General features: G+C 50.5%; 1 protein-coding gene across 1 annotated transcript in view; it reads left to right on the forward strand.

The window, feature by feature from the left end:
* The window catches only part of IGDCC3 (immunoglobulin superfamily DCC subclass member 3), a 96,596-nt gene extending 73,878 nt beyond the window's left edge, over positions 1-22,718 (forward strand). Inside the window, exons 7-14 of the mRNA XM_065688208.1 lie at positions 4,446-4,611; positions 14,158-14,405; positions 14,753-14,917; positions 19,688-19,876; positions 20,450-20,554; positions 21,506-21,644; positions 22,092-22,299; positions 22,409-22,718. Coding sequence (XP_065544280.1) covers positions 4,446-4,611; positions 14,158-14,405; positions 14,753-14,917; positions 19,688-19,876; positions 20,450-20,554; positions 21,506-21,644; positions 22,092-22,299; positions 22,409-22,549 — 1,361 coding nt within the window. The 3' untranslated portion in view covers positions 22,550-22,718. The remainder of the gene's footprint in view (positions 1-4,445; positions 4,612-14,157; positions 14,406-14,752; positions 14,918-19,687; positions 19,877-20,449; positions 20,555-21,505; positions 21,645-22,091; positions 22,300-22,408) is intronic.
* Positions 22,719-24,610: the final 1,892 nt, after the last annotated feature.

The following is a 24,610-nucleotide window of genomic DNA, read 5'->3' on the forward strand; positions in this document are numbered from 1 at the left end:
CTCACACAAGAAAGTTTCCATTTTCTCTTCAGATCCCGGCGCAGGCATTTGAATATTGCTTTGTGCCGGGCTGCGAATCAAAGTCCCACGGGGGGAGTTGTTGAAGGGCCGAATATACGGCCGGCTGGAGCGGAGGGTGTGCGTGTGTGTGGTGCCGGGGAAGAGCAGGCTTCGGTGGCAAGGCAAGAAAAATATATCAAAGCGCTTTCCCTCTACCTCCTGTGCAATCTTTTGTGCTTTATTATGTGTTTGGTGTCATAACAAACTGATGGGCTGTGAATGGCCAGATGGTCACCAGTGTTCTCCACTCCACGCTTCATTTCCTCCTGAAAGCTATGCAGAAAAATGAGATCCCATCTCATAAATGAGTGCCCATCTTAAGGACGTGGTTTTGAAGGCTCTGCCGACAATGACTGCCTTGTTCGTCCTGCTTTCTGCTGGCAGAACCAGGCAGCGCTCCTTGGTCCAACAGATCCGGCCACCGCTGTGTTTCCTGATGTTTCTTCCATCATTCCTGCTCGCTGGCATTGCAAGCCTTGGCTGCAGGGTTGAATTCAGCCGCGGGTCTAGTGCAGTTGCAATAGTTTAGGTTTGGCTCTGTGGTACTTGGTTTGTGCTTGAGTTTAGCCCTAAATTCATGCTGCAAAACTGGCTTCAGTATGTGCTGCATGGGTCAGTGTGTGCTTGCCAGGTTGAGAAGCTCATGATACTCATTGAAGGCTGACGGACAGCCTCCGCAGCAGCTTCCTTGAGTAGTTTCTGCCTGTTTCCCAGGGGACACGGCCACAGATTCCATCTTTGGCCCTAGCAGTCCCACCAGCCAGACAGCTTAGCTGTTTAAGTTACTCAAGCATCTGGGCTTTCTTTGTAGTCAACAGAAAGAAGCCAAGCAGGCAGCAGTTCTTTGTCTTAAATCTCCTGTCACCTGATGCTGTGCTTGACTGACTTCGCCATTGACCTGTCTTCTCCTTTATAACCTTATTGTTGGTTTCAGTAGCCTAATTTATGGAGTTTTGTTGTTTCAGTGTTATTCTTCCTCCTCCTCAGCCCAGCCTCCCTCCCTTACCCTGTCACTCTGGGTACTGGAGAATTAATAATACTGAGATGCAAGGGGCAAGGATTCCGCTGGCACCAGTGCATCATCTGTCAGTGCTCCTGGATCCTTAGGACAGCCTTTCCCAGTGAGTGCCAGGCAAAAACTCACAGCAAGGGCAGCGAAGCTCCCTGTTACCCTGAGGGACACGCTAGTGGCTGGTCACTGCTGAGATGAAATGTCTCTAAAGAGATGGAGCCCATCTGGGTCTCCCGTTACCACCCGCTGTTACAGCACATCTTCATGCTATCACAGTTTGCTGAGCACAGTAGAAGCTATTGAAGCACTTGGTTGATGATTCTGGGGGTGGTATTAAGGGTTATTGCTTTTTGATACCAATGTCACGCCTTTAAATATTCATTAAAACTGCATGATTCTCTCCCTCCCATTAAATCCTGAATAATCAACTCTGGTTTCTTCATACTTCACAACCCAGGGCTAGATCCTGCCCACTCCTCCTTGCCAGGTTTGAATTCTCGGCTCTTAACAATGATCTTCATTAATATCTTCATTAAGATCTTCATGCAGGGCTGAGATATGCTTCCCCTTGCCGCCTGTGGCGGCCTTTTGACATGTACTATGGAAGGGGAGAGGCCTTCAGGCTGCTGTGCCTCCGTGCAGGGCAAGATGAGCACTGACAGGGTGCTCTGTTAATTACGGATGATGAGGAGGATGGAGGCTTGGCTGAAGGTAGGGCTTTGCTTCTGCTCCTTGCCTGCTAACCCAGGGCCAGAGGTGGCAAACTCTTGGTTCCTGCTGGAATCATTTGAAAAGGGCAGAGAGAGGAGCTGGGAGGAAGAGAGCAGATGTTCTGCTGTCCTGGAAGGGAGCCATTCATCCCAGACCATGCACCAGCAGCCACCACAAGGAACCCTGCCTGGGGATGCTGGTATGAGCACTGTAGCACAGGGGTCCAGTGCAGCACAGGGGCATCTCCTTGCAGCAGTGTCTGTCCCCATGTTAAGACTCCAGTGGCATCCAGCCCATGTACTTTCTCTGATGCTTTCTGAAGCTGGTGATGAGAACGAGGAGCATTTCCATGGGTTTCTGCTGCAGCCTGGGCTCTTTTGCACTACAGCTCCTCCTGCACCAAAAGGAGTAAGGTGAGACCTGAACAGGACCGAGCAATGCCTGGAGAAAGCCAGGAGGAGCAGGAACACCGAAAGGACATCCCCTGTCTTGCAGCGAGGGATGCCACTGAGCAGGGCCAGCTCTGCACAGCAGAGCTGGGAGCCATTTGACGGGGTGGCTGCCTGCTCCCTGGAGAGTTTAAGCATGTTAAACAGGAGCCGGGGTTTGATCTGGTTGTGTTTAGTGAGACAGCAAAGAGGAGGGATGGTGGCAGGGAGTGGGGATCGGGGGGACCCAAGGGGCCATGGTCCTGAATAGCATCACTGGCGCCAGGCCAGCGCTGCAGCTGCACCTCCGTCACCCCGAGTCTCACGCGACACCGCTCCCATTGCTCCCTCTTGACATGGGCTAATAAGGGAGGATATGGAGAGAGGGCGATTCCAGAAGGGTTACACCGGATGCTTCTTTCCCTGTTTAAACTTTGCTTCTGCTGGAGCAAACGATTTGAGGTTTGGGGAGGCAGAGGCAAAGAGCCAAGCAGCAGGATCTTTAATGGAGCTGCAGGAGGAGCTGGAAGGTGGCTGTGCCCCTCCTTGGCATCATGGGTTTGCACCTGCGAGTAGTGCGGGTGCAACTCGTGAGCCCAGATGAAAGCAGGAGGTGCACAGCCACTTGCAAAGTGATTGGTGCTGCAAAACTGCGCCAGCACAAAGCGAGGGGCAGGAGGTTAAGGAAGTCTTGAAAATCAAGTCTCTGCTGCTCTCACTGTATGCCACAAAGGGACCGTTCACTGCAGGGAAGGGCGGCTTTTGCCCCTGTTCATCCACACTTGCAACTCCAGTTGAACCTATCCTGAATTTTATTTCAGTTTATAAGTCTAGAGTAGGAGAAAAAGTAGGAGGGAAATAAAAGGACAAGGGATCGATTGGCACGTGGGGGAATTTAGCAGGAGGTTCTGGAAATACATGTCCATTAGGTTGCTGAGCTCAGCTTCATCAGTAGACCTGAGCGCTGACAGAAGTGGCCTGACAATAAACTCTGCTGGCGGACACCCCCCACCACTAATGTAAGTCAGACCTGCCATGCTCTGCTTCCCTTTGAGTATTAAAAAGGGAAGAGGGGCTCCTTTGAGGTAGATGGGCTCTTCAGTGAATTTCTGTGTCTTTCTGCTTGCAGGACTTACAACATGCCCGACTTTGCTCTTAACACCTTTCACTGTGGTTTGACCTTGTTGCAGCAATAGTGATGCTCTTCCCTTGCATGCACACAGCTGGGAAGAGCTTTATCGCCCTATACTGCTGCAGCAAACCCTGAGGGGATTTTTGGCCATGAACCATAAGGCTCAGCTCTTTAGTAGCTGCTCCTGCCTGCAGCCTGGCTGCTCCTCAGCACATTTTACTAGACCATTTTGCTCCCTTCTCCCATCCCTGGTGGCCAACCCCCTGCTTGGGAAATGCCAGGGAGTGGCACGGAGCGTGTCTCCCTGGATAATCTTGCTTTTGTCGGAAAAGTTTAACACCAGCCATCCATTATGTGACTCCAGTCAGTGAATTCATTATGGGCCTGTGCCTTTATCTGTTTGTCTTCATTGTGGCTGCTGCCGGTTCCACCTGATTTTAGGTTTCAGCAGCAACGTGGAGTGTATTTATCACTTTGCCCTTTGAAGCGTAACTGCTTGAATAAACTCACCTATTTGGCAGTGTCTCTCAGGCCCTGATAAGCTGGTTTGTTCTGATAAATGATTTTAAATCTACTTCGAGCTGCTGGAAGAGGGGAAATCACTTGCTGTTTAAAAATGTTATTGCTAAAGGTGAAGATACTTGGTTATGGGGTGAGCGGCAGTTACAGGCATGGTGGAGGCTTCTGCCAGGCTTGGCAGGACCTTAAGGGTTCCAGGCTGCAGATCTGGGGCTAAAAATGCTCCTCAATCTATTGCGACCAGAGTAGTCTGCAGGAAATCTGTTTACTGCGGTAAGAACAAGCTGCCAGACTGCTCCATGCACATCCATATGTTTCTCTCCATTTGCAAGCAGTTTGCTAACACTGTACAGGTCCGTGGCTCTCCATACAGTACTGAGCTGACCTTCAGATGCCTTTTGTGAAGCCATGACTGCCAGGATGGGCAACCAGAATGCAGTGTTATCTGCTGCCTATGCTGTGGGTTGCCCGAGCGTCCCATGTTCTGAGGCAGACAAGTCTTCTTGATGGGGTTGTTCTTTGTACTAGGATAAAGTGGGATCATCATGACTCTTCTCACCCTCCTTCTCCTTCCTCCTTCCAGCTCCTGCAGAGTTTGTGCAGCATCCCCAGTCCATTTCCAGGCCTGTGGGGACTACTGCCATCTTCACGTGTGTGGCCCAAGGGGAACCCCCACCGCAGATCACTTGGCTGAGGAATGGACAGATCCTGGAGACCAGCGACCACATTAAACTGAAGAATAACAACAGGTAAGTCCTCGTGCACTGTCTGCTGAGCGGGGTGGAGGGCAGTGTGAGATGCACAAATGGGTCATGCCATTCCTTAGCATCAAACTGGAGTTACCATGCATGGAGGAGGACTGACATCACCTACCTGATGGTCCGGAAATAGCTGTCACTGCAGGTCGAATTGTTGAGTAAAGAGCCAGTTAGCTCACACTGCCTTCAGCTCTTGTGCAAGCAGTGGATTCGAGGCAGATGTGTGCAGTAGTTTGTTTTGAAGTGGTCAGTGAAGGCTGGCAGAGGGCAGTGGGGTGTGCAGCACGTCCTGGAGAGGCGTGCAAGCCCTGCTTTCAGCATGGACCTATTGTGCTTGAGGCTGAGATGGGCATGAATGATTCGGAGAGACTGCACCCTTGCTGCCTGAGTGCCTGGAAGGGGAGTGCTTTAGAGCCAGCTAGGCTTCAGCAGGTGAGGTGGGTTGCTGTCGTGCATCCCTCAGACTGATGCAATGCTCCCTCACCCTGCTTTTGAGGGAGGCTACGTTAGAAGATGTTATTTTGAACTGTCTGGACTCCAGGGAAAAGGGGAGCGGGAGAGTCGTTGACTTTCTTTCTGCGTTAGCAAAGAGCTAATGTTCAGAATCAGGTATGTGGATTCAACTTGGGCTTTGATAAGCTAAAACACTGCTTCAGTCCTACTGGCTGCACTTTGTAGGCTTATAGTTCAGTCCTTTGTGCTCTGTTGTGCCAGGAAATCAGCACTGGACTTTGACCGATGATGCAGGAACTCAGTAAAAGTGTCCTGGTCATTTTCTGGGTATTCCTGGAAGGACCAATTGTTGTCGCTGGAGTTGGCAGGGACCACACTTACTCCACAGTGGAGGATCCACGCTTTAACCCCTGAACATTGACCTGCCTGGATGTGCAAATGTAAATACATTTGAAATAATACTTGCATGGAAGCTGACTTCCACTAAACTTCAGCCTTTTATCTCACCAGGGGAGAGTGTTTTCTCTGAGTGCTAAATAACTGCGTTTTCATGTGACGGGAGGGGGATGTTTGTACTGAGGAATTGATGCGGTGGGATGCACTTAGTGTGAAAATTACAACTTGATGACACAGTTTCTATGGAAATAGCGCGGAACAATATCCTGAAAAATAATAGCACCTGTGTTGTAAAGCTAAATTATTGGTAGAGGTTTGTACTCTGTGGCATCATTTATAGATAGCTGCTATGTGTATTAACAAACGTGTCTCATGAATGCAACTACCCAGCCTTGCCGGAGGGTCTGGACCTTCAGTTTAGACTGTTGGGGAATGCTCCGCAGGCACCATGGCTTGTTCCTCAAGGGACAAGAGTTTATTGTTTCAAGTTCCTATGTAATACAGCTTTTTGTTTGGAGGTTTAAGGCTCTTTTAAAGCGTTGCTGTATGAGGGATGGGAGGTTGTGTGTTGCAAGAAGAATAAGGTGTGAGCTGTAATAAAATCTTCTTGATCAATGTAGCTTTTCTCCAAGCCGGAAGTTTTTAGAGCTTCAGGAAGCTTAGTGTGTGCACATACAGATGCCATACAATCCAGGCTAGTCCCTTGCATGGGTTTCCAATATGAACAGAGCAGAAATGGAAGAAGGGATATTAATTTGACTGGAAAACAGAGTCAGAAGTGTCCGAAGACTTTACAAGGAGTCATTAAATCCACGAATTCACACTGAATTCAGCTCTGTCTCACCCAGATGTCTTGCCTGTGAAACCATTCCTTCTCACTGTTTGAGTAAGGTAGCAGTTGGGTCTTTAGTCTTGGTCATGTCCTCTGGCCGGGTCCCTGTGCCTGGAGCTACACATGCATATAAACTGTGGCTTGGTGAACATCGCTGTAATCGTTTTCTGATGGGAATCATTTAACACAATCCCATGTCAGCCTTTTCCACTGCGAGCTCAATGATCACATTGCGCTGCATCTGGCAGAGGCTGAGGGAGCTCAACCAGTCGCTGGTGCTCAGCTGACACACGGCATCTTCTCAAGCGATAGTAACCCGATTGTAAAGCTGAGCCCTAAGGCCATCGTACTCATCGAGGTTGAACTTTCGGCTTCTTTTGCGCTACTCTTGGTCTACTCTGACCCCCAGCTTCAGGCAAGTGGCCATGCCTGGTGGTTTCCAATGCTGTCAGTCTGGAAGATGCCCTCACTGGTACAGCAGGGCTTGGTACTCTGTGAATTGGAGGCAACAGATTGAATACTGGGGGGTTGTCAGGGCTTCTTCAAGTTGTCCTTTGTTTTCTTCTCATGGGCATGACCAAGTGCTGTAACCCACTTAGTTCCGGGCAGCATCAGTCTGTGATTATGCCTTGGATTTATCAGTCTATTGCACTTGAAAAATATTTGTCTGTGTAAAGATGGATCTCGAATCTGCTGGTAATGGAGCTACTAAACTGCACTGTGAGCTTTTTAATTAGATTACATGGTTTCCGACAAAATTCATTTGGATTAAAACTCTGCTTAATATGGCAATAAAGGTCTGAATGCCCCCGAAGGGATTTTTAGGGGAAAAAAAGAGTCAATCATCCCAAATCATAGCATGTGCTAAATGACTGCAAAATATATCCTTACGAGCAACTTTGTTCTTGTAAACGAACACAGCTAGAATTGAAGTCCAGACCTGCAGAACGTGCTGATTCAAGATGCTGCTCTGCTCCTGCAAGCTTGAGGCATTGTTCCTGTGGGCAGTAGTGTGTGTGCACGAGCGCACAGCCGATGGGATGATCTGTCCATCAGAATGCTGCTTCACAAAGTTGTGACGGGCCCTATGGCATCTGCATCACCCCACTCCATCTCTCGTATGCAAACCCAAGGAGAGCAAACCCTCAAGGTCAGAAGCCCATGATCAGTGAGATGGGACAGCAGCTTCAGGACTGGATTCACTGCAGATTGGATGTGGCTGCTGGTACAACATCAGACAGTCACTTGCTAAGCAGCTTCCAGCCTTTCAGCAGAGTGAAATCAGCCTCGCAGGCTGTGTCTGATAAACACCTCTTCCCTCGCGGTCCCTCAGGTATGAATTCTCATCACCTGACGTGTTGATGTGTTTCTGGGCACATTAGCATGAAAGAAGATCAGCCTTCTGCTATGCCCTCTCCGGAGGTGGTTGTTATGTTTGGAAAATGCCAGCTGTGTGGGAACAAAATATCCAATCGATGATTAGCAAAAATCAAAAGCAGTTCTGGGATAGCGGATAATTGTTAATGAAAAATGCATGAAGGCTCCGGCGTAGGGAATTGTGGGCTTTTCCATTAAAAGCTGTGAATAAAAATCACTGAAGGAGCTGATGCTGAGGCTGCCTTGTTGTGCAGTCCCTGGGTTGGGAATGGAGCTGATTGCTGTCAGGGTGACGCTGCACTGAGCCATGCTCTCGGATGGAGAAGCCGATGGAGCCTTTTTGACTCTAGGGGAACCATCCCCCTGTCCAGCAGCCGTAGGGTTTGTCCCTCTCTGTTGATCAGAGATACCATTTTGCTTGTACTCCTGGAGTGATTTGTGCCAATCATGATCCAAATGCCCAAGAGGTGTAATGGGCATTTCCAGCAAAATTCCCACCCGGCATCACCAGCCCATCCCAAAAGCAGGGGTGTATCACTACAGGAGGAAGGGGAAGGAGATTTTTTTGTGTAAAATCATGCTTTCTAGGTTACTGCTCCAAAATTGACAGGGAAGCGTGAAATATTACCTGCATTACTGCTCTGAAAGGTTTATTGCTTTTCTTCCTTTGACCCAACCGGGTTCAGGGGGGTAATTTTCAGCCTAGAAGTATATCACACTATGGGGTTGATATTGCCGTAATAGCAAGGAACAAAGGCCAACATCTTTGGAGAAGGCAGGCTCTAAATATTGATTTTCCAGGGAGATTTTATTTACAAAATGGTAATTAAGGGACTTCATTTATTCCAGTGGAAAAAAGGCTTCGTTAGGGCCTGGGCTCAGGTGGCATTTGCTCTTCTCTGTGGCCTTCCCTTATGAAGTATGTCCTTTTTAAGTTCTTCCTCACTGGTTTGTGCTTGTTTTAGTGCTCTAGGAAGGACTCACTTGAAGGGCCACCCAGCCCTTTTGGTACCGAACCCAGGGAAACCAGAGCCTGTCATTCACAAGGTGGCTTTTTGCTATAAACCCCATGTTTTAGCTGCGTATGGAGAGATGCAGCTGGGTTTGGACATCCCTTCGTGGTGCACACCCCCCCACACACTCTTGAATTTGCAGGGATTTGGACGCCTTAAGGCAGGAGAGGCAAGCCTGCAGGTTATTCCTGCCGTGCGTTTGAAGACCGTTGGTGATTATGGGAAGGGTACTGTGTAGCAAATCATATTTCAGTTCCCAGAAGCATGACAAATAAGTGTGTGGAAGACTGGGATGTGAAGCAGCTGCTCCTGATTTAAGAGTAATTTATGGGTTTCACTTTGTTTGGAAGACACGTGGCAATGGCCTTGCAGGGAGGGTCTCTGCACGAGCACCCAAAGCCCCACCAAGCAGTGGGGCATCGGCATGATCCCAGCTTCCCGGCACTGAGCAGGGATCCCGCGCTGGGATCATGCAGCCATATCCCACACAAGGGATCTGCAACAGCCCTGGAGCAGCCGATGGTAGCGGGCATCAGTCTCTCCTCATGTGGCTGTGGTTATTTTGCTGCCAAGGTGCCTGTGTGATTTTCCTCTGTGTGCTGCCTCACTGAGCTGCTCTTGCAGTGGACCACCAGTACTTGGTGTGCGGTTGGATTGTGGAGCTGAGCCAGCTCCTGCTTGTCCTCAGCACAGTGCCTGAGCAGTGGTGAGTTCCCATGGGGAACACAGCACACATGTCGTGTCAAGACAGTGCAAACCCAGGTGTCATGAAGCCAGCAAAGAAGGGTCAATATTTCAGGATGAGATGATACCACTGCTGTGCCTCCTGTAGCAAAAGTGATGCCATTTACAACATCCCGTTTATAGAAGACAGCCAAATCCCCATCCCGCTGCACCCTGTCCCCTCCCAGGGATGTGGGAAGTAGCAGCATCTCTAACCAGCTTTGCAGGCTGAGAGTCTGCTTGCCGTTGCATCCCTGTGGCCCCACTGGGACCAGGAGCATCCCACCAGAAACTGTGCGTTGGTGAGTCTGTAGCTGCAGAATCAGGCTGGGTCCTGGCAGTTCATTCGGCAGAGTATGACACAACATAACCCACAACAAATGGAGGCAGAGCAGGGCACGGGGACGGGGCACCTGAGTGTGGTGCTGGTGGTTTTCTGTAGCTGCTGGCACTTAGGATGCTCGCCCTGCTAGCCACAGCCTGCTCTCTGCATTCATTTCATCACACTCCCCCTTTTGTGCGCCCGTGCACACGCATGCTGATATCCTTCCAGATGGGCCCCTCTTCTTTGTGCTGCTGAATCGATGAAGAGGCTTCCTTCAGTTCTCAGACTTTTTCAGAGGAGCCTTTGGAAAGCCGATCTCCGGTCACCGGCCTGGACCCCTGACCCGAGCCAGATCAGTCATCCTGCTTGCCTATGTACTGGGAAGACAGCTTGGGAATACCGCGGCTTTCGAGCAGCGGAGGCCTCTCATCTGAGCTCAGCCGGGTGTGAATCTGCAGCGGCTCCTCTCCCCACTTCCATCAATGCCTGTCAGGGCATTGTGCGGGGATGTGATGGAGCCCTCGGCTCACGGAGCGGCTTTGGTGACCAGCAGAAACCCTTCTGGCATCTCGCCTCGCCTGACGTGCTCATGGCGCTGCCAGTCTGGCACTTGAGGAAAGTTTTCCAGCAGCAGATGTCCCAACGTGACAGGTTTTTTTCCCCTGTTGATGGGCAGAAACGAAAGGACACTGCATATTTCAGATGGTTGATGCGCAGAGACGCCCCGCGCCTCCTCGCACAGCAACTGCGTCTTTTCCTTTTGTTTGAGCTTCCTTAAAAAAGGAAGACAAAAAGCAGCAAAACCTGGGAAAGCTGCTGGGCCAAACACTGACCTTGCTGTGCTGCATCCCCGGGGTGATGCAGTGGGTGAAGGCAGGAAGGATTTGTCAGTGGTTAAGATGGAAATGGATGCACGGCAGAGGTATCAGCTGGGATGGTGCTGGGGTTCATGTAACTCACTGCCAGCTCCCTGCCCCCCTCATCACAGCCACCAGCGTGCTTCAGAGCTCGTGTGGGGTTTGCAGGGAGCTCAGGAGCCTCCTTTAGAAGGTCTGCCTGGGGGTGTTAGAGGCACTGACAGAGAGAGAGAGAAAACCCCTACTTTCATTCTGGTGGGGTTTAGGTGCTGGTCATTCTGCTCACCAACTTCTCCACACTTGGTTTTTCCGACTTATCCAGGCATAGCCAAAATCCAGTTGTTTTATTGCCCCCGTTGCCTGCGCATCATTCCAGGTAGCATGGGCCCCAGGTAGTGGATGGCTGAGGCTCTTATTGCACAGTACGGCCAAACACAGCCGTGTAAATCTCCATGAAAATGAACTTCTCAAAGCCCGAGGCAAGTTCCCAGCTTCCTGCCATGGCCTCTTTCTGGGAATGCGTTTTACTTATTAGTATCTCCTGACTCACTGTCCGTGACAGTGTCACCGGTCACCATGGGACCTCTGCAGAAGGGCAATTGAGATGGCTGAGGCTCTGCCCAGCTCCAGCTCCCAGTGGCCAAGTGCTGTCCTGCTCCAGGACCGCTGGCATCCGGCACATCATCTGTGTTGCACGAGAGGAGCTTTGCTCACCCCACGATCCTCCCAGGACTCTCCTTTGACCCCGGCATCATGCTATTGCCATCAGGCTCCTTGCACTGCTTTGCAGCCAGGCTCCCCTCTTCCCTCCTCCCCATATTTTCCTCTCTCTTTGTAAAGCATATAAATATGCTTGGAAGCAATGGAGCCTAAATACTCCTCGTTGTTCCTGAGCTGCTTTGTGCTTGGAAAGCTGCTCTTGACTTGTGTGCCAGCCCGGCCTGGCTGCTCAGGGTGCCCAGATGCACAGCGGCCACGTGGAAATAATCCCTGCATTGACGGGGCAGAAGGAAGCGCTGCTGCTCCTTCCACACATCTGCTTTGTGCAGAGCTGCAAGTGCAGCTTTGGGATGGCGTAATCCTGCCTCCTGCCATCTGTCCTCGCAGGAATCAGCCCTTGTTGACACAGCTGAGCCACACATCGGGTCCTTCCTCCCTGCGCCCTCCTCCCACCTCTACCTTTCTCCTTCCATTTAATCAGATACATTGAGCCCGTGGCTATGAGAGGAGCTTAGGGCTGATTCTCTAAAATCTCCATATCGGCTGAAACCATCACATTTGATATTCCATTTACAATGTTTCCAAGGAAACAAAGGCACAGGACATAAATAGATGACTGTTAAACATTTGCTCACTCACCATGGCCCCGATAATTTGCAAGACAGGAATATGAATGTTAAATCAACAGCAATAATAAATTTTAATACAGGAAGACCAATATTTTGCTGCCATTAGAAGCAGCATTCGTTCTGACACACAGGCAGGCAGTGGCAGGTTATTTATAATTTCCTTTTAACATGTACAAGTTTTCATTTACATAAAAGGCAGCTTTGATTATGACTCCTAAAAAGGCGTGAAGTGCCCCTCGCATCAGCAGGGGAGCTTGGGATTTACCCATGTGCAGTCAAGTCCCAAATCCTCCTGGAATTCACTGCAGGAGAAGAAAAGAGTTTCGTTCTCCCTGTAAGCAAGCAGTGGATGTGGATTAGGTTAGGTTCAGGTCGTTTCTTACAGCAAAAATAGCAACCACAAAGCTCATGCGAGCTTTGGCATTGTAAGCCAACAAGATGATGCTGAAGCTTGAAGGCGTCATGGTCTGCCAAACATTCCTGCCAAGCCAGAAGCAAGACACGGTTCAAATAAACTGGACAGGACTGGAAGTAGAAGTAGGGATCAATCCAGAGTGGTGCACAAATCGGTGATGCTCTAAAGTGGAAGCAGAGGCAGTGGCAAGCAGTGCTTTATGCAGTGCTGTTGGGGTATAGCCTATAGCCTACCTCGAGGACTCGTCAATCCCCACCATTTGCAATAATGAATATAATTACACTGCTATTTATGGTGGTGTCAAAGCTGTCACTGGGTTTAGGTGGTCCCTACTGGACCTTTACTTCAGAAATTCTCCCCAGGGTGCCCTATTTGTGGAGCATCCTACCAGGACTAAGGGCATAATAAGCATATTTTATCATAACCTGAGCTGCTGCCTCGGGGTTGGTAGAAACATCTCCAACATCAAAGGCTGCCTTTCCATACCCAGCTTGGAGCTGGGCACAGCGTGGTGAGGCTCCCCACCCCATGTCTTGGGAGGGAGACACGCTGGGTGTTTATTCCTGTGTGCTTGTGTCTGCTGGATAGTCACAAACTGAATCACGGTGTTGCTGGCTCGGGTCCTGAGGAAGGGCACAAGCCCTGGAGAGAGCAGGAATTGTACTGCTGGGTCCCTCTTTGCGACCAAACGTTGTTCAGAAAAGCTGGTTTGCATGCTGCGTGCCAAGATAGAGCTGATGGGTTGCACACTTATTGCTGAGTCAATATTTGCTGGTGGTGTTTGAAAGGTATGGGGCAGCACAACGCTTGGGCTGGCCCTGAACTTGCTCCGGTTGTACACAGCCATTGCTGGAGGGTCATGCAGTGCAGAAAGGGCCTGCAGTTCGTGGGGCCACATGTACAAGAACTCTCGTTGTCCCTGGGCCCATCAAGCCACTAAACCCTCTTTCTGGAGGTGGTGGAGAGGTGGGCACTGGGCTCAGGAATTCACTTGTTTGGGAAGCTGGTACATGGCTGGGTTTTCTCCCTCCTTTAGGGATGTTTTCCACCAGGGTAGCCAGTACCTGTCTTTATCTTGGAGGCTGAAACCAGCATCTAAGCCTGATGTGGAGGCCCCAAGAGCAGGCTGGAAGAGCCATCCTGTTTGCTGCCCTGAGGGTCTGCAGACAAAGCCTGTGCCTGCCTTGTAAGCTTTGGCTCTTGGCTTATGGTGATGGTGTTGCTGGAAATGCAGGAGCAGGAGTTGAGGCTGTAACCCTGCTGGATAAATCAGCTAATCCCACTGTTACCCTAAGACTGCTCTAATGTGCTATAATGCAATTAGAGCATCACCAGAGGGCTTTCTGGCTGCGTTTGATTGGACTTGGCTTAGCAACCGTGTGTGGTGCCTGGATGGGCATCACTGGTGTGTACTGGAACCAAGCCAGTTAAAGCTGGTTTGGGTATATGGATGCAGTTGCCACAGATTTATCTCTGCAGTGTGGCTGGGATCTTCCTGAATTTGGATCCTGCCATTCCCATCCCACCCTGTGTCCCTTTCTGGCTGTACTTTAACCACAGCCTCTTGAAGTTGAGCCAGTCTTTCCAGTCGTGGGATCTAGGGAATGATGCATCCACTTCCTGGGCTTTTCATTGCCCAAAATGTGCACAGCTTCCTGAAAGCTTTCGGTGGAAACAGAGGCATGTGGGGTGCCCTGCCATCAGAGCCAGCGTGGGTGGCTATGGCATGGCTAAAGGGGAGGGATGCCCACTGCAGTGCACCCAGTGAGATGCTTTCCCTCTCATGTCCCCACGCAGCACTCTCTCCATCTATGGGATCAACCAGGCAGATGAAGCCATCTACCAGTGCATCGCTGAGAACAGCGCCGGCTCCACGCAAGCCAGCGCTCGCCTCACGGTGCTGTGGGCAGATGGGCTGCCCGGTCCTCCTCAGAGCGTGAAGGCTGAGACCGTCTCTGCCACCACCATCCAGGTGTCCTGGACAGAACCTCTGCAGAACACCAAGGAGATCATCGGCTACGTGCTACACATTCGGAAAGCTGCAGGTACAGTGCTCTACCCACTGCCCAGAGCATCCTCCAGGTAAAGCAGGTCTGCACTGCTCTAGACAGTGCTGCCACCATGTCCTCCATCACCTGCCTGTTTCTGTAAGACATTGACAGGGCAGTAATGCTGCCGTAAATACCAAAAGGCTGGGAAGGATGAGGCCACACGGTCAAATCTTGCTGCCCACTTAGATCTCTGGCAAAGTGCATTGAAGTGTAAGCATAAAATTACATGGGCAGATACATAACCACCTTAGGGACCAACACTACTGCTTCCAACATCTGTTTAGCCTCTTTACCTCTTCGAAGCCTAATGCTGCTCTGTTCTCTCTTTCTTTGCGCTTCAGATCCTGTAGAGATGGAGTATCAAGAGGCTGTTAGCAAGAGCACCTTCCAGCAGCTAGTGACTGATTTAGAGCCCTCTACCAGCTATAGCTTCTATATAAAGGCTTACACCTCCCGGGGTGCCAGCAAAGCCTCAGAAGTCACAGTGGTGAGCACGCTGGGAGAAGGTAAGGAACGCTTTGCGCTTGGACCATCAGATGCTGAAAGTCGCTGTGCGTAGCAGCAGCACCAGTCACCCCAGAGAGCTTTGGCACATAGCCTGTGGTGTTGCTGCTCCTTGTTCCTGCTCCTCCTTGTACTCCGGGGTATTGTGGAAAGCTCACTTTTATCGTTACGCTGGGGTCAACTGACTGTGTTGCCTCTCACTGCTGGTGTTGTAGCAGGGCGTGAGTGCAAGCCTGGCTGGTCTTGTGCATTGCAGCTGCTCTGGGCTTTTCCTAAACTGCTTGCTAAATGCAGACTTCCTGCTCAAGCAGCATCTCAGCATCCTCCAGCAGCTCCGGTACTCACAGCTCTTACTTGAAAAGTGCCACAGTTCTTTAAATTTGAGAGTTTTTCTGCTGTACCTTGGAGGGATCCCACCAGAGGTGAGCTGTCCTGACCTACAAATCCTTGTCTTGGAGCTGCCTTCCGTTGCAATGGGAAGTTAGGGTGATCTCCAAGGGTTTTTCCCTGACTTGGCCTCCCAGACATGGCTTCCAGTTAGCTTCCCCTGCAAGAAAGTGGGTGCTCTGTTGCAGGACTCATGCACATGGACACCAGGCAGAAACCACAGTCCCAGTGTGATCTGTTAGCTGGCATTTTAGGAGCATTTTCCTATAGGCTCATGTACCTCTCCAGCACCTCTGGATCCTGGTTTGTCTCACATATGGAAACTGATTTCTTAGGAGCATTGCATTATTCTCACAGACACTCAGAATTTGCAGCAGAGAGGGCCTTGGGTGTGAGGATGTTACTTTGGATCACAGGAAAGAGCATGTTAAAACATCCACGTGGAAGATGCAGTTCTCATTCCGTTTTCAGCCCTTGCAGGTGTTTACTACATTTACTACTAGCATGTAAGGTACACCACCAATAAATCCTCGCCCTACTGGGTTGTTCCCTGCAAGTTTATTTTTCTTGGTTCTCCACAGGGAATCAGTCACCCTTGAAGTTTGTTTTTCCTGCCAATTTAGAGGCAGAAGGATGGACCAAGGCAAAACTCGAAACTCCTTGACCCGATGCTCTGAGTTCAGCTACTGGAGCTACAAGGCAGCCATGCTTCATAGAGCTTGGTGGTTCTGCAGAAGTCTGGGTCAAGTGAGAGAGGACTTTTTGTCATTACTACCTTCAATCCCGACAGGGATAATTAGGTATCGGATAATGGGATCATAAATCTCCTGGCTTTCTGAAGTTTCAAGGCAGCACTGTCCTGCCCTGCTATCCTTGTCCTGTGTAACAAAGCTTCAGCAATATGTTCAGGATGGACAAGCTGGCTTGGTTAAGATCATTCAACTCCAGCTTGCATTTGCCTTGTAGGAAGATAAAAAGGGATTCAAAAGCCCAGTTCTGACTTGTTTGCTTTGCTTCACTTGGGTACCTGTTGCCTTCTGCTCAGAGAGGAGGGAGCGGGTCAGAGAGCCAGGATCCAGTGGCTTTTGTCACAAATTAAGGTTTCTGCAGATTTGCCTCTTCTTCACCCTGCACCTCCCCGAGGTGCACTGGAGAGCTGCGATTCCCCGGGGCTTGGGGAGCCCCTGGAGCTGTCTAACAGCCTTGGAAAGGGATGGGATTTCCCTGGCATGCCGTGTCTCAGTGTTGTCATCCCATCTCTGAGATGTCCAGAGATGTGCATAGAGCCCTGAGCTGGCAGGATCCCCTGTGTCACCACGCTGCCGTGCCTTGCCTTGTGTGGAAAGTGCTTCTCAGAGTGGCCAGCAGAGATGCTGCCAGCTGGAGACTGGTCTGTTATACTGGTGTTGTCTGGAGTAGGAATGTGGTGAAGGCACTGAGGAGCAGGGCTGCTTTTGACTCGGGGAGGTCAGCTTTTCATGGCTAGGACTATGCTGAGAGTGCGCTTGGCTGAAGCCTCCAATGCTTTCTAGAAACACCGTGCTGCTTCCTTTGTGCCAGTGGTGGAAAGGAGAAGGGAAGATGCTGTAGAGAAACTGCCCAGCTGAACCTTGTCCTCCATAAACCTCTCTCACTAGGAAGGTCCTTCCAGCTCCTCCCTGTCGTTCTCCTTTACGCCATTTCACAAATGCTGTGGTATTTTGAATCTCAAACTCTCTCCGCTTCATTAAGCAGCACACACTCCTTGCTCTTGTCTTTTAATGCTTTTTAGGGTTTTCTCCAGGACTTTTTGACATTTCTCTAGGGTGAAGACTGTTCCTTTAGTCATCTTCGGCTAAAGACGCCTTCAAGAAGAAAGTTGAAATGACCTGGGGAAAATTCCAAACAGCACGGAAGAGGAAAACGAGTATCCCAGCCCTTAGCATGAGGGAGATGCCTCTCTTATAGTAGATCCATATTTTGTCTTATATATACTTCTGTGAAGCACCTCTACACTGCTGTGTGTACGTATATTTATATACACACAGATATACTCCATCTGTATACACTTATTTGTGTAATAACCTTATAAAGAGCACGTGCATTCTGCGAGTGCATACATATAGTCAATATTATACATATATATATAATCACAGTTTGAATAAATACTATATATTCCATACTTTGAAGGAGAGAGATTCTTGTGGTTTTTATTAAATGTAAGGCTCTGCAACCATAAAATAAAGCCAACTCTTCACAAATCGGGATGGCCCCCATCAGTGTTTCTTTGTCCACGGGATGATGTGATTTCCCTTTCTGTGGCATTTTCACCCGTGATTTGGAAAAGGATGTTTTAAGCAAGGGTCCAGCTTCTCAGAGGGGGGATCCAGACAATTCTTAATTCTGCCCTAGAAGGAATTGGGAGAATTAGAAGAAAAGAGTATTTAATTGCATTGCAAAACTATGTAGCATTGGGAATAATAGAACATTCTGGTATAAATAGAATTTACTGGTTTGCACTCAGGAATTTCGAAGTACAGCCTCCCGTCAATGAAATGCACATCAGAATGAATCCTAGCAAGAAAGAAGTACTTTTTTTTCCCCAGTTTTTTCCCATTGGCAGCACCCAGGCAATGGGATCTCATTAACCTGATCTTGAGTCTTTCTGCCTGAATCCATATGAAGATGCTCGCCAGTCAGCAGGGGCTTGGTCCTCTCCCCATGCTTGTTTGGAGGACATCGGGCATATCCCCTGGAACCTGAAGAGCATCACTTTGGGAAGAGACAGAGCTGCCCTCATCCTCCTGCTCACCAGGAGTGATGTCTTTCCATCCCCTAACTCTCCTTGTGGGAAAGCTTGAGCTCTCGGTGCCTGGGAAAAGCCAAACCCTTGTGCTGTGTGGTTTTGCTTTTACTGTTAAATTGAGGAAATGCCCTTTTTAGCTCTCATCAGTCTTAGACTGACACGGTCATATTTCATCTGCTTTTCACCACAGCTCACAGAGTGGCTGTGCTGAACTCTCTGCCAAAGGCCGAGTTTGCACTATTCCTCCTTTGGGGAAAAACAAGCCAAAACCCAGCATCAATCTGACACAAGCCCAGCAGTCCTTATATTTGGAAACTTAGGAGCTTGTAATCAGGTGGGATTGGAAAAATAGCTCTACCTCAAAGCCTGGAGGCTGCTGGAGGAGCAGGGCTGTTCTGCTGGATGATTTTGCTGCAGGGTGGAGCTGAGCTCACTGCCTGGCACAGCAGTGCCCAAAATCCCTTCTCCTTCCTGGTGCCAGAGCCCTGGGCAGGGCAGAGCGTGCAGCGCCTGGTGCTTTGCACCTTCTGGATGGTGCCAGAGGCTGATGGGAGCATTTGGTCTGGGTGTTTTGTGGAAATGTCCTGCTGAGACACATCTCTGCCTCGGTGTGATCCCTGTGTGAGACAGGGAGGGAGAGGGGAAGGGAGAGGTTTGAGGGAAGCGTGGTCCTGTGTGTCCCTGCGCTGCACAGGGCTCCAGGGCAGGGTTTGGTGCAGAACCAGCTTTGGAAAACTCAGACACCTGCATCACAAGACAATTGGCTTTGGTTTGCAAATCTTGGGCTCTCAGCCCAGTCTGATGGGGCAGGATGGGGGCCTGGGCAGAGAATGGCCCTGACCCCCTGTTGGCAGCACCCCCCGAGAACAAGGTCAGGGTTTGGGGGCACTGACTGGAGCAAAAGGCATCCTGGTGGACTCAGGCCTCGGTGACACCGGGCAGCAGCAGGGACATCTTCCCAGCTAAACCCCCGTGCGCCCCTAAGGCCAGGTAAGTGCCTGCCTTCCAAAGGGAACCAGCCACAGCTGTGCAGGGATCTCAGGCTGCAAAGCTATTTAGGGCTGTTCATGACCATCCCCTGGCTCTCTCCCGAGTCCCCAGCACAGAATCACAAACTTTCCTAAAGCTGACAGGAGAGCAAGCTCCCGTGCACCATGCAAGCCAGTGCAGGTACCTAGCGTGCCCTTAAGACTCATGTCTCCAGCTCCATCCCCTCTGGTTCCTTCCTCCCTGGGGGATTAATCAGTCTGAAAGGTCCTCACTACCCTGAGGGTGAGGGCAGAAAAGTGGAATTTGGGAATGCATTGCCAAAGTCGCTGCATTCCTGCCGTGACCCGACAGGGCTGAGCATCAGATTGCAGCCGGAGTGTAAAAGTAGCCTCTCTGCTTGCTGAACCGAGCAGAGGAAACCCTTGGCAACTCATACAGCTCCCTGAAGACATTTGAAGCTGTTAAACCAGGATCTGCTCTGATCTGATGTTTCTCAGTCTCACCTAGCACATTCCTTGGTGCACTGGCTGTGGGGAAAGGCTGCTGGGGGATTTCTCACCATGCAGACAATGAAAGCACATGCAACCCACTGTTTCTCTGTCTCTTTCAGTCCCAGCCATGCCATCCCTCTTTATTAAAGTCATTAACAGCACGGCCGTCCAGGCGACGTGGGAGCCCTCCATCAAACTGGGCCAGCATGAAGGCTTCAAGCTGTATTACCGCAAGGTCCACCTCTCCCAGTACACAGGTCCAGTGCTACTGCCCAGCAACGTAACAGCATACAACATTACCCACCTGGGTGAGTACGATGACAGCTTGATCCATGTGTCCTTCTGACCCCGGGATTAGCAGAAGAGAGCCCAGACGTGTTGTGCTGCCATTAAATGAGATGCTGCAGCTCTCCCCCAGGGTTTTGGGGTGCTTTCCCAGTAACAGGGGTGTTTGCAGCACCTTAGAATCCCAGACTGGTTTGGGTTGAAGGGACCTTAAAGCTCCTCCAGCTCCAACCCCTGCCACGGGCAGGGACCCCTTCCACTGGAGCAGCTTGCTCCAAGCCCCTGTGTCCAGCCTGGCCTTGAGCACTGCCAGGGATGGGGCAGCCACAGCTTCTCTGGACACCCTGTGCCAGCGCCTCAGCACCCTCATAATAAAGGCTCTCAATCTCCCCTCTGTCAGTTTAAAGCCGTTTTCTCTTGTCATGTTGCTACGTGCCCTTGTAAATAGTCCCTCTCCAGGCTTTTTGTAGGCCCCTGTAGGTATTTGATAGGATTCCTAGAGAAGCATCCTAGAGATTTTCCTGGAGAAGCATCACATGGGGAGATACCACTAATGATTACGCCTGTAATGCTCTTCTTGTGTCTCCTTCGAACAGATGCCTCGGTGGTGTACGAAGTCAAACTCCTTGCCTATAACCAGCACGGAGATGGAAATTCAACTGTCCGCTTCGTGTCCTTGAGGGAGACTGTGGAGAGGACAGGTGAGACGGGGCATCTTGGCCACTCCTTCCTTTTCAACATCACAAATAAGCAAAACGCTGCTGGGCTGGGCCTGCCTGGTGCTGATTGACGTGGCTTTTCTGCCCCATGCTTTGCACCGTCACCATTGGTCCAACCTGATGACTTTTTTGCTAAGGGGGAGAAGACCAAATGAACCTGTAACTGCCAGTTTTGTGCCCTAAGCTCGAGCTAGAGGTGAGGCCATGAACATGAACACACCTCCATGAATAAGCTAAGAGTAAGACATGGGGCACAGAGCATCTTTTGGAGCTGTCCTGGATATTTTGACCTTCACTAGCACCAGGAAGGGAGAACACACGGTTTTGGAAAGGAGAAGGGCTGTAGAGCATGAGCACTGCATTATGTGGCGGAACAGGGGAAGTCTCCAGAGGGAGCCTCTAACTGATCACACCTTTCATATTCATCTATGTGTAAAAAACATCCTGCTGCACTTGGAAGCCTTTTAAGCCTTCCAGTGGGAATATCTTCAAGAGACAGTTATTACTCCTCTGTCTGTGCTGGAGTAAATACTAATCTTGTTGGGATCTGCCTACCCGGTGCTTTCCATCGGGTGTCAGCCTCCTCTGGCATGGTGGCAGCCTCTCACCTCCCACCTCAGACATGGGGTTTGCAGAAGTTAACATCAGAGTCTTTTTTGTTCATTAGTTGTATCTAGTAACAGCAGCCCGGGTAATGGGCTGGCTCCCTATGGACCTTTCAGTCCTATGCTTGCTGTGACTGCCTTCCTGGGGTGCCAGGAGCAGGGGAGCTGCTTTGTGAGGCAGTGCCCTGCATGGGATACCCACCCTGCTCTCCTCTTCCCCACACACTGCTCTCAGCACTGCCCGGGCTTTATGTGGGCTCCCTAAAAGCTGGAGGAGCAATAGGAAAATAGCAGCACTGATCCCCTTTCTCCCCCTTTCTTTTGGCAGTGCTGAATCCCCCGTGTGACTGCATGAAGGACGAGCAGAACAATAAAACCTCCACAACCGGCATCATCATTGGGATCCACATCGGTGTCACGTGCATCATATTCTGCATCCTCTTCCTCATGTTTGGGTACAGAGGAAGGTAGGGGCTGCTCATGAGGCGTGATGGGTTCCTTAATGCCATGTGGGTATCCCCATGGGGGTCTCACACCCCTGATGTGATGATGGACTGTTTCCCATGTGCAGTTTAGGATGCATATCCCCGCTCCCATGAATGCTGGGTGCTTCTCCTGCCTCACTCCCAGGCACACAGATCTAGCGGGCTTCTCTGAACATACCCAATGAGCACAGTCCCCAACCAAGGGATCTGGTGCTTCCCAGGAGCGTCACTGTTTCTGCTCTGGCAAGCCTTGACCCCCCCTGTAAAGCAGAAGCACTTTAATGGCGAAGGGAATGTGACTCTATAGGAGGGATTTCAGGAATGAAGGAGCGTAGCACAGGGATAAGGCAGACTTGGGCTTGGGGGAAGAAAGACGGGGAGGGAGTGGCACCACTTTGCTCACCCTCAGGCTCCATCTCTACTTTTTAGGCTGCTGATGTGCAAAAACGTGCAGGAGCAGCTCTCGACACCACAGATCCCCAGGAGCCAGCGGAGCACCTCAGGCCTCGTCCTGAATGGGGCTGCTCGCAGGGACAGGGACGACCGGGACTTGAATGGAAAGCAGTTGGATATGAATGAGCTGGAGAGGTTATTCCCAGCATCCCCATCCCAGGAGCAGCAGGATAAGGGAATAACGGTAAGTCCAGTGGGATCGGAGCACCGCTGGGAAATGCAGACACAGCTGCATGTCTAAGGGCATTGGTGACCTGCCACCCATCACTGCATTGTCCCTTCTCTCTCTCCAGTCGGCTCCACCAGCCCCCCATGATGAAACCCAGATAACCACGCTCCCTCTGGATGAGTTCAGCATCATCGAGGAGCAGGCAGACCCCCTGGGCAAGCCCGCTGCTCCAGCTCCTGACCATCGTCCTGCCAATGAAGGATAATACTGCCAAGACTCAAACCCTCTTGTAGGAGTTACCAGAAACCAATGTGATGTCTTTACAAGTTGTCAATCTCAGGTCAATTGAAGATTTCTACGGTCTGATTGTTATTTTTTTGTTTTGCTTTATTTTTATATATATATATATATATAAATATATATATGTGTATCCAGCCTTTTGGAAACTCTGTGTTGCTCTTTCCAACCTCCCTCGGGCCTCTTGCTGCGTTCCTGCCGACGATGGCTTTACCGAGAGTGGTCCCGATGGGTTTTCCCTGCAGCTGCTAAGTAAAAGACTCCTTGGCAGAGTGTGGCAAAGTCTCCCATCTCTGACAGACTGGGGATACATTGGAGCCTCCTCTTGGCATCCCAGACGTTTTCCTGATCAGCAGCTTTAGGAGTACTTTTTGGATCTATTTTTTATTTCCAGAAGACTGGATTCGGAGAAATCCTTCTGACTTGACTCCAAAAAGCGAGGCCCGGGAAGGGTGTCTCCGTGGATTCGATGGGTTTGTACACTTTCTCTATTTCTCAGGATACTTTTTTTTGCTGATGGACTCTAAATAATATGGAAAAAAAAAAAGGAGAAAAGAACAAAAAAAAGAAGAGTGTGTGTGTGTGTCAAAGGATGCCTGCCTGAGGGCTACTGAAAGACTTGGACAGACAACCCGAGTGGACTCAGAACCTACCTCAACCGGAATGAATGTCTTCTGGGAAGCAGAGATACCTGCGTCTTCCTTCGTGTTCAGAAAACAAGTAGTGTAGCACTTGGTCAGTACAAGCTTGGTCCTACCTCAGCAGTCGCGCTCTGTACCTGCCGCCTCGGTGCTGTTCTTGTCGTCGTTCCCATGTAAAGCACTTCCAAACCTTTGAAAGCAATGTTCTACCTCAAGCGTGATAGAAACTCGTGTGCGTGTGTGTGTGTGTGTGTGTGTGTGTGCATCCTCTCCTCTCCCCCAATTCCTGCCTCTCCTGTGTGTGTGTGTGTGCATCCTCTCCTCTCCCCCAATTCCTGCCTCTCCCACCCAGCCCCACACGAAGCAAGATGCTTCTCTAGTGTTATGAGCTTTACTTTTAGGGCATGTAGCGGGGCTCTGGTGTGATGTTGTGTGGTGGAGATTTGTACCATGGTTTTGTTACTTTAAAGATTGTTGGGGCCATCACAGACGTGTGGCTCGATGCCCCCTGGTTCACCAGCACCGTTGCTTTGCAGGGCTCATTTGGGTGCTGGTGGTGGCTGCCTCGACCCATCCTGGGCGTATTTGGGATGGAGTGGGGCGTACAGGGTGCTCAGATACCAGTGCTGGGGCCAGGGCACCCTCTTGGCCCATGAGCATGCTGCTCTTCAAGGCTGATTCCCAGCAGGATGCTTTATGGCACGTGCCAGCACAAGCAGCATAAGACACCCTTGGGAGGTGTGAACCTGGACATCACTGTTTTGTCCCTTCAAGAGCATCTATGAGGAAACTGATACAGCACTTCCAAAACCCCTTGAGATGCTACTGAGCTGCTCCCAGCTCCTCCAGTGTATTTCCAGCTAGCAGGAGATCATCCAGAGGATGAACAGAGCCAAAAATGACTCATTTCCTTGGGAGGGATGTGGCCAGGAGGGGTTTTGGATGCTTGGAGCTGCCAGCAGCCGCCCCTTCCCCATGCTCAGGGTGGGCAGAGGAGCTCCCAACACCAAAGAGAGGGTTTGTGCGTGACCCCCACCACCTCCAGGGACCAACCCCAACCCTGCCATGGTGGGTTTTGGGTTGTCCTGGCATGGTGCAGCCTTGTGAGTCTGGTGTCATCCATGGGGTGTGATGGGGGCACGCACAGGGGACAGGGACCTCGGGCAGCTCTTTCCCCACCGCGTGGGTTGGTTAAAACCGGGCGAATGTGAAGGTTTGAGCTCTTTGTATAGGTGGTGGCAAATCGAATGTCACCCTGTTTGCAAGGACAAGTGAAAGGAATCAGGAAAGAAAATGAGTTTAAGTTTAAAAGAAAAGTAATAATTGTATTTTTTTAAATGGTACCCATGGGAGAGTCCCTTGTGTCAGAAACATCCTTCATCTCCTTC

This window comes from Lathamus discolor, chromosome 8, assembly GCF_037157495.1.
Source record: "Lathamus discolor isolate bLatDis1 chromosome 8, bLatDis1.hap1, whole genome shotgun sequence".
In the NCBI taxonomy this organism is placed as follows: domain Eukaryota; kingdom Metazoa; phylum Chordata; class Aves; order Psittaciformes; family Psittacidae; genus Lathamus; species Lathamus discolor.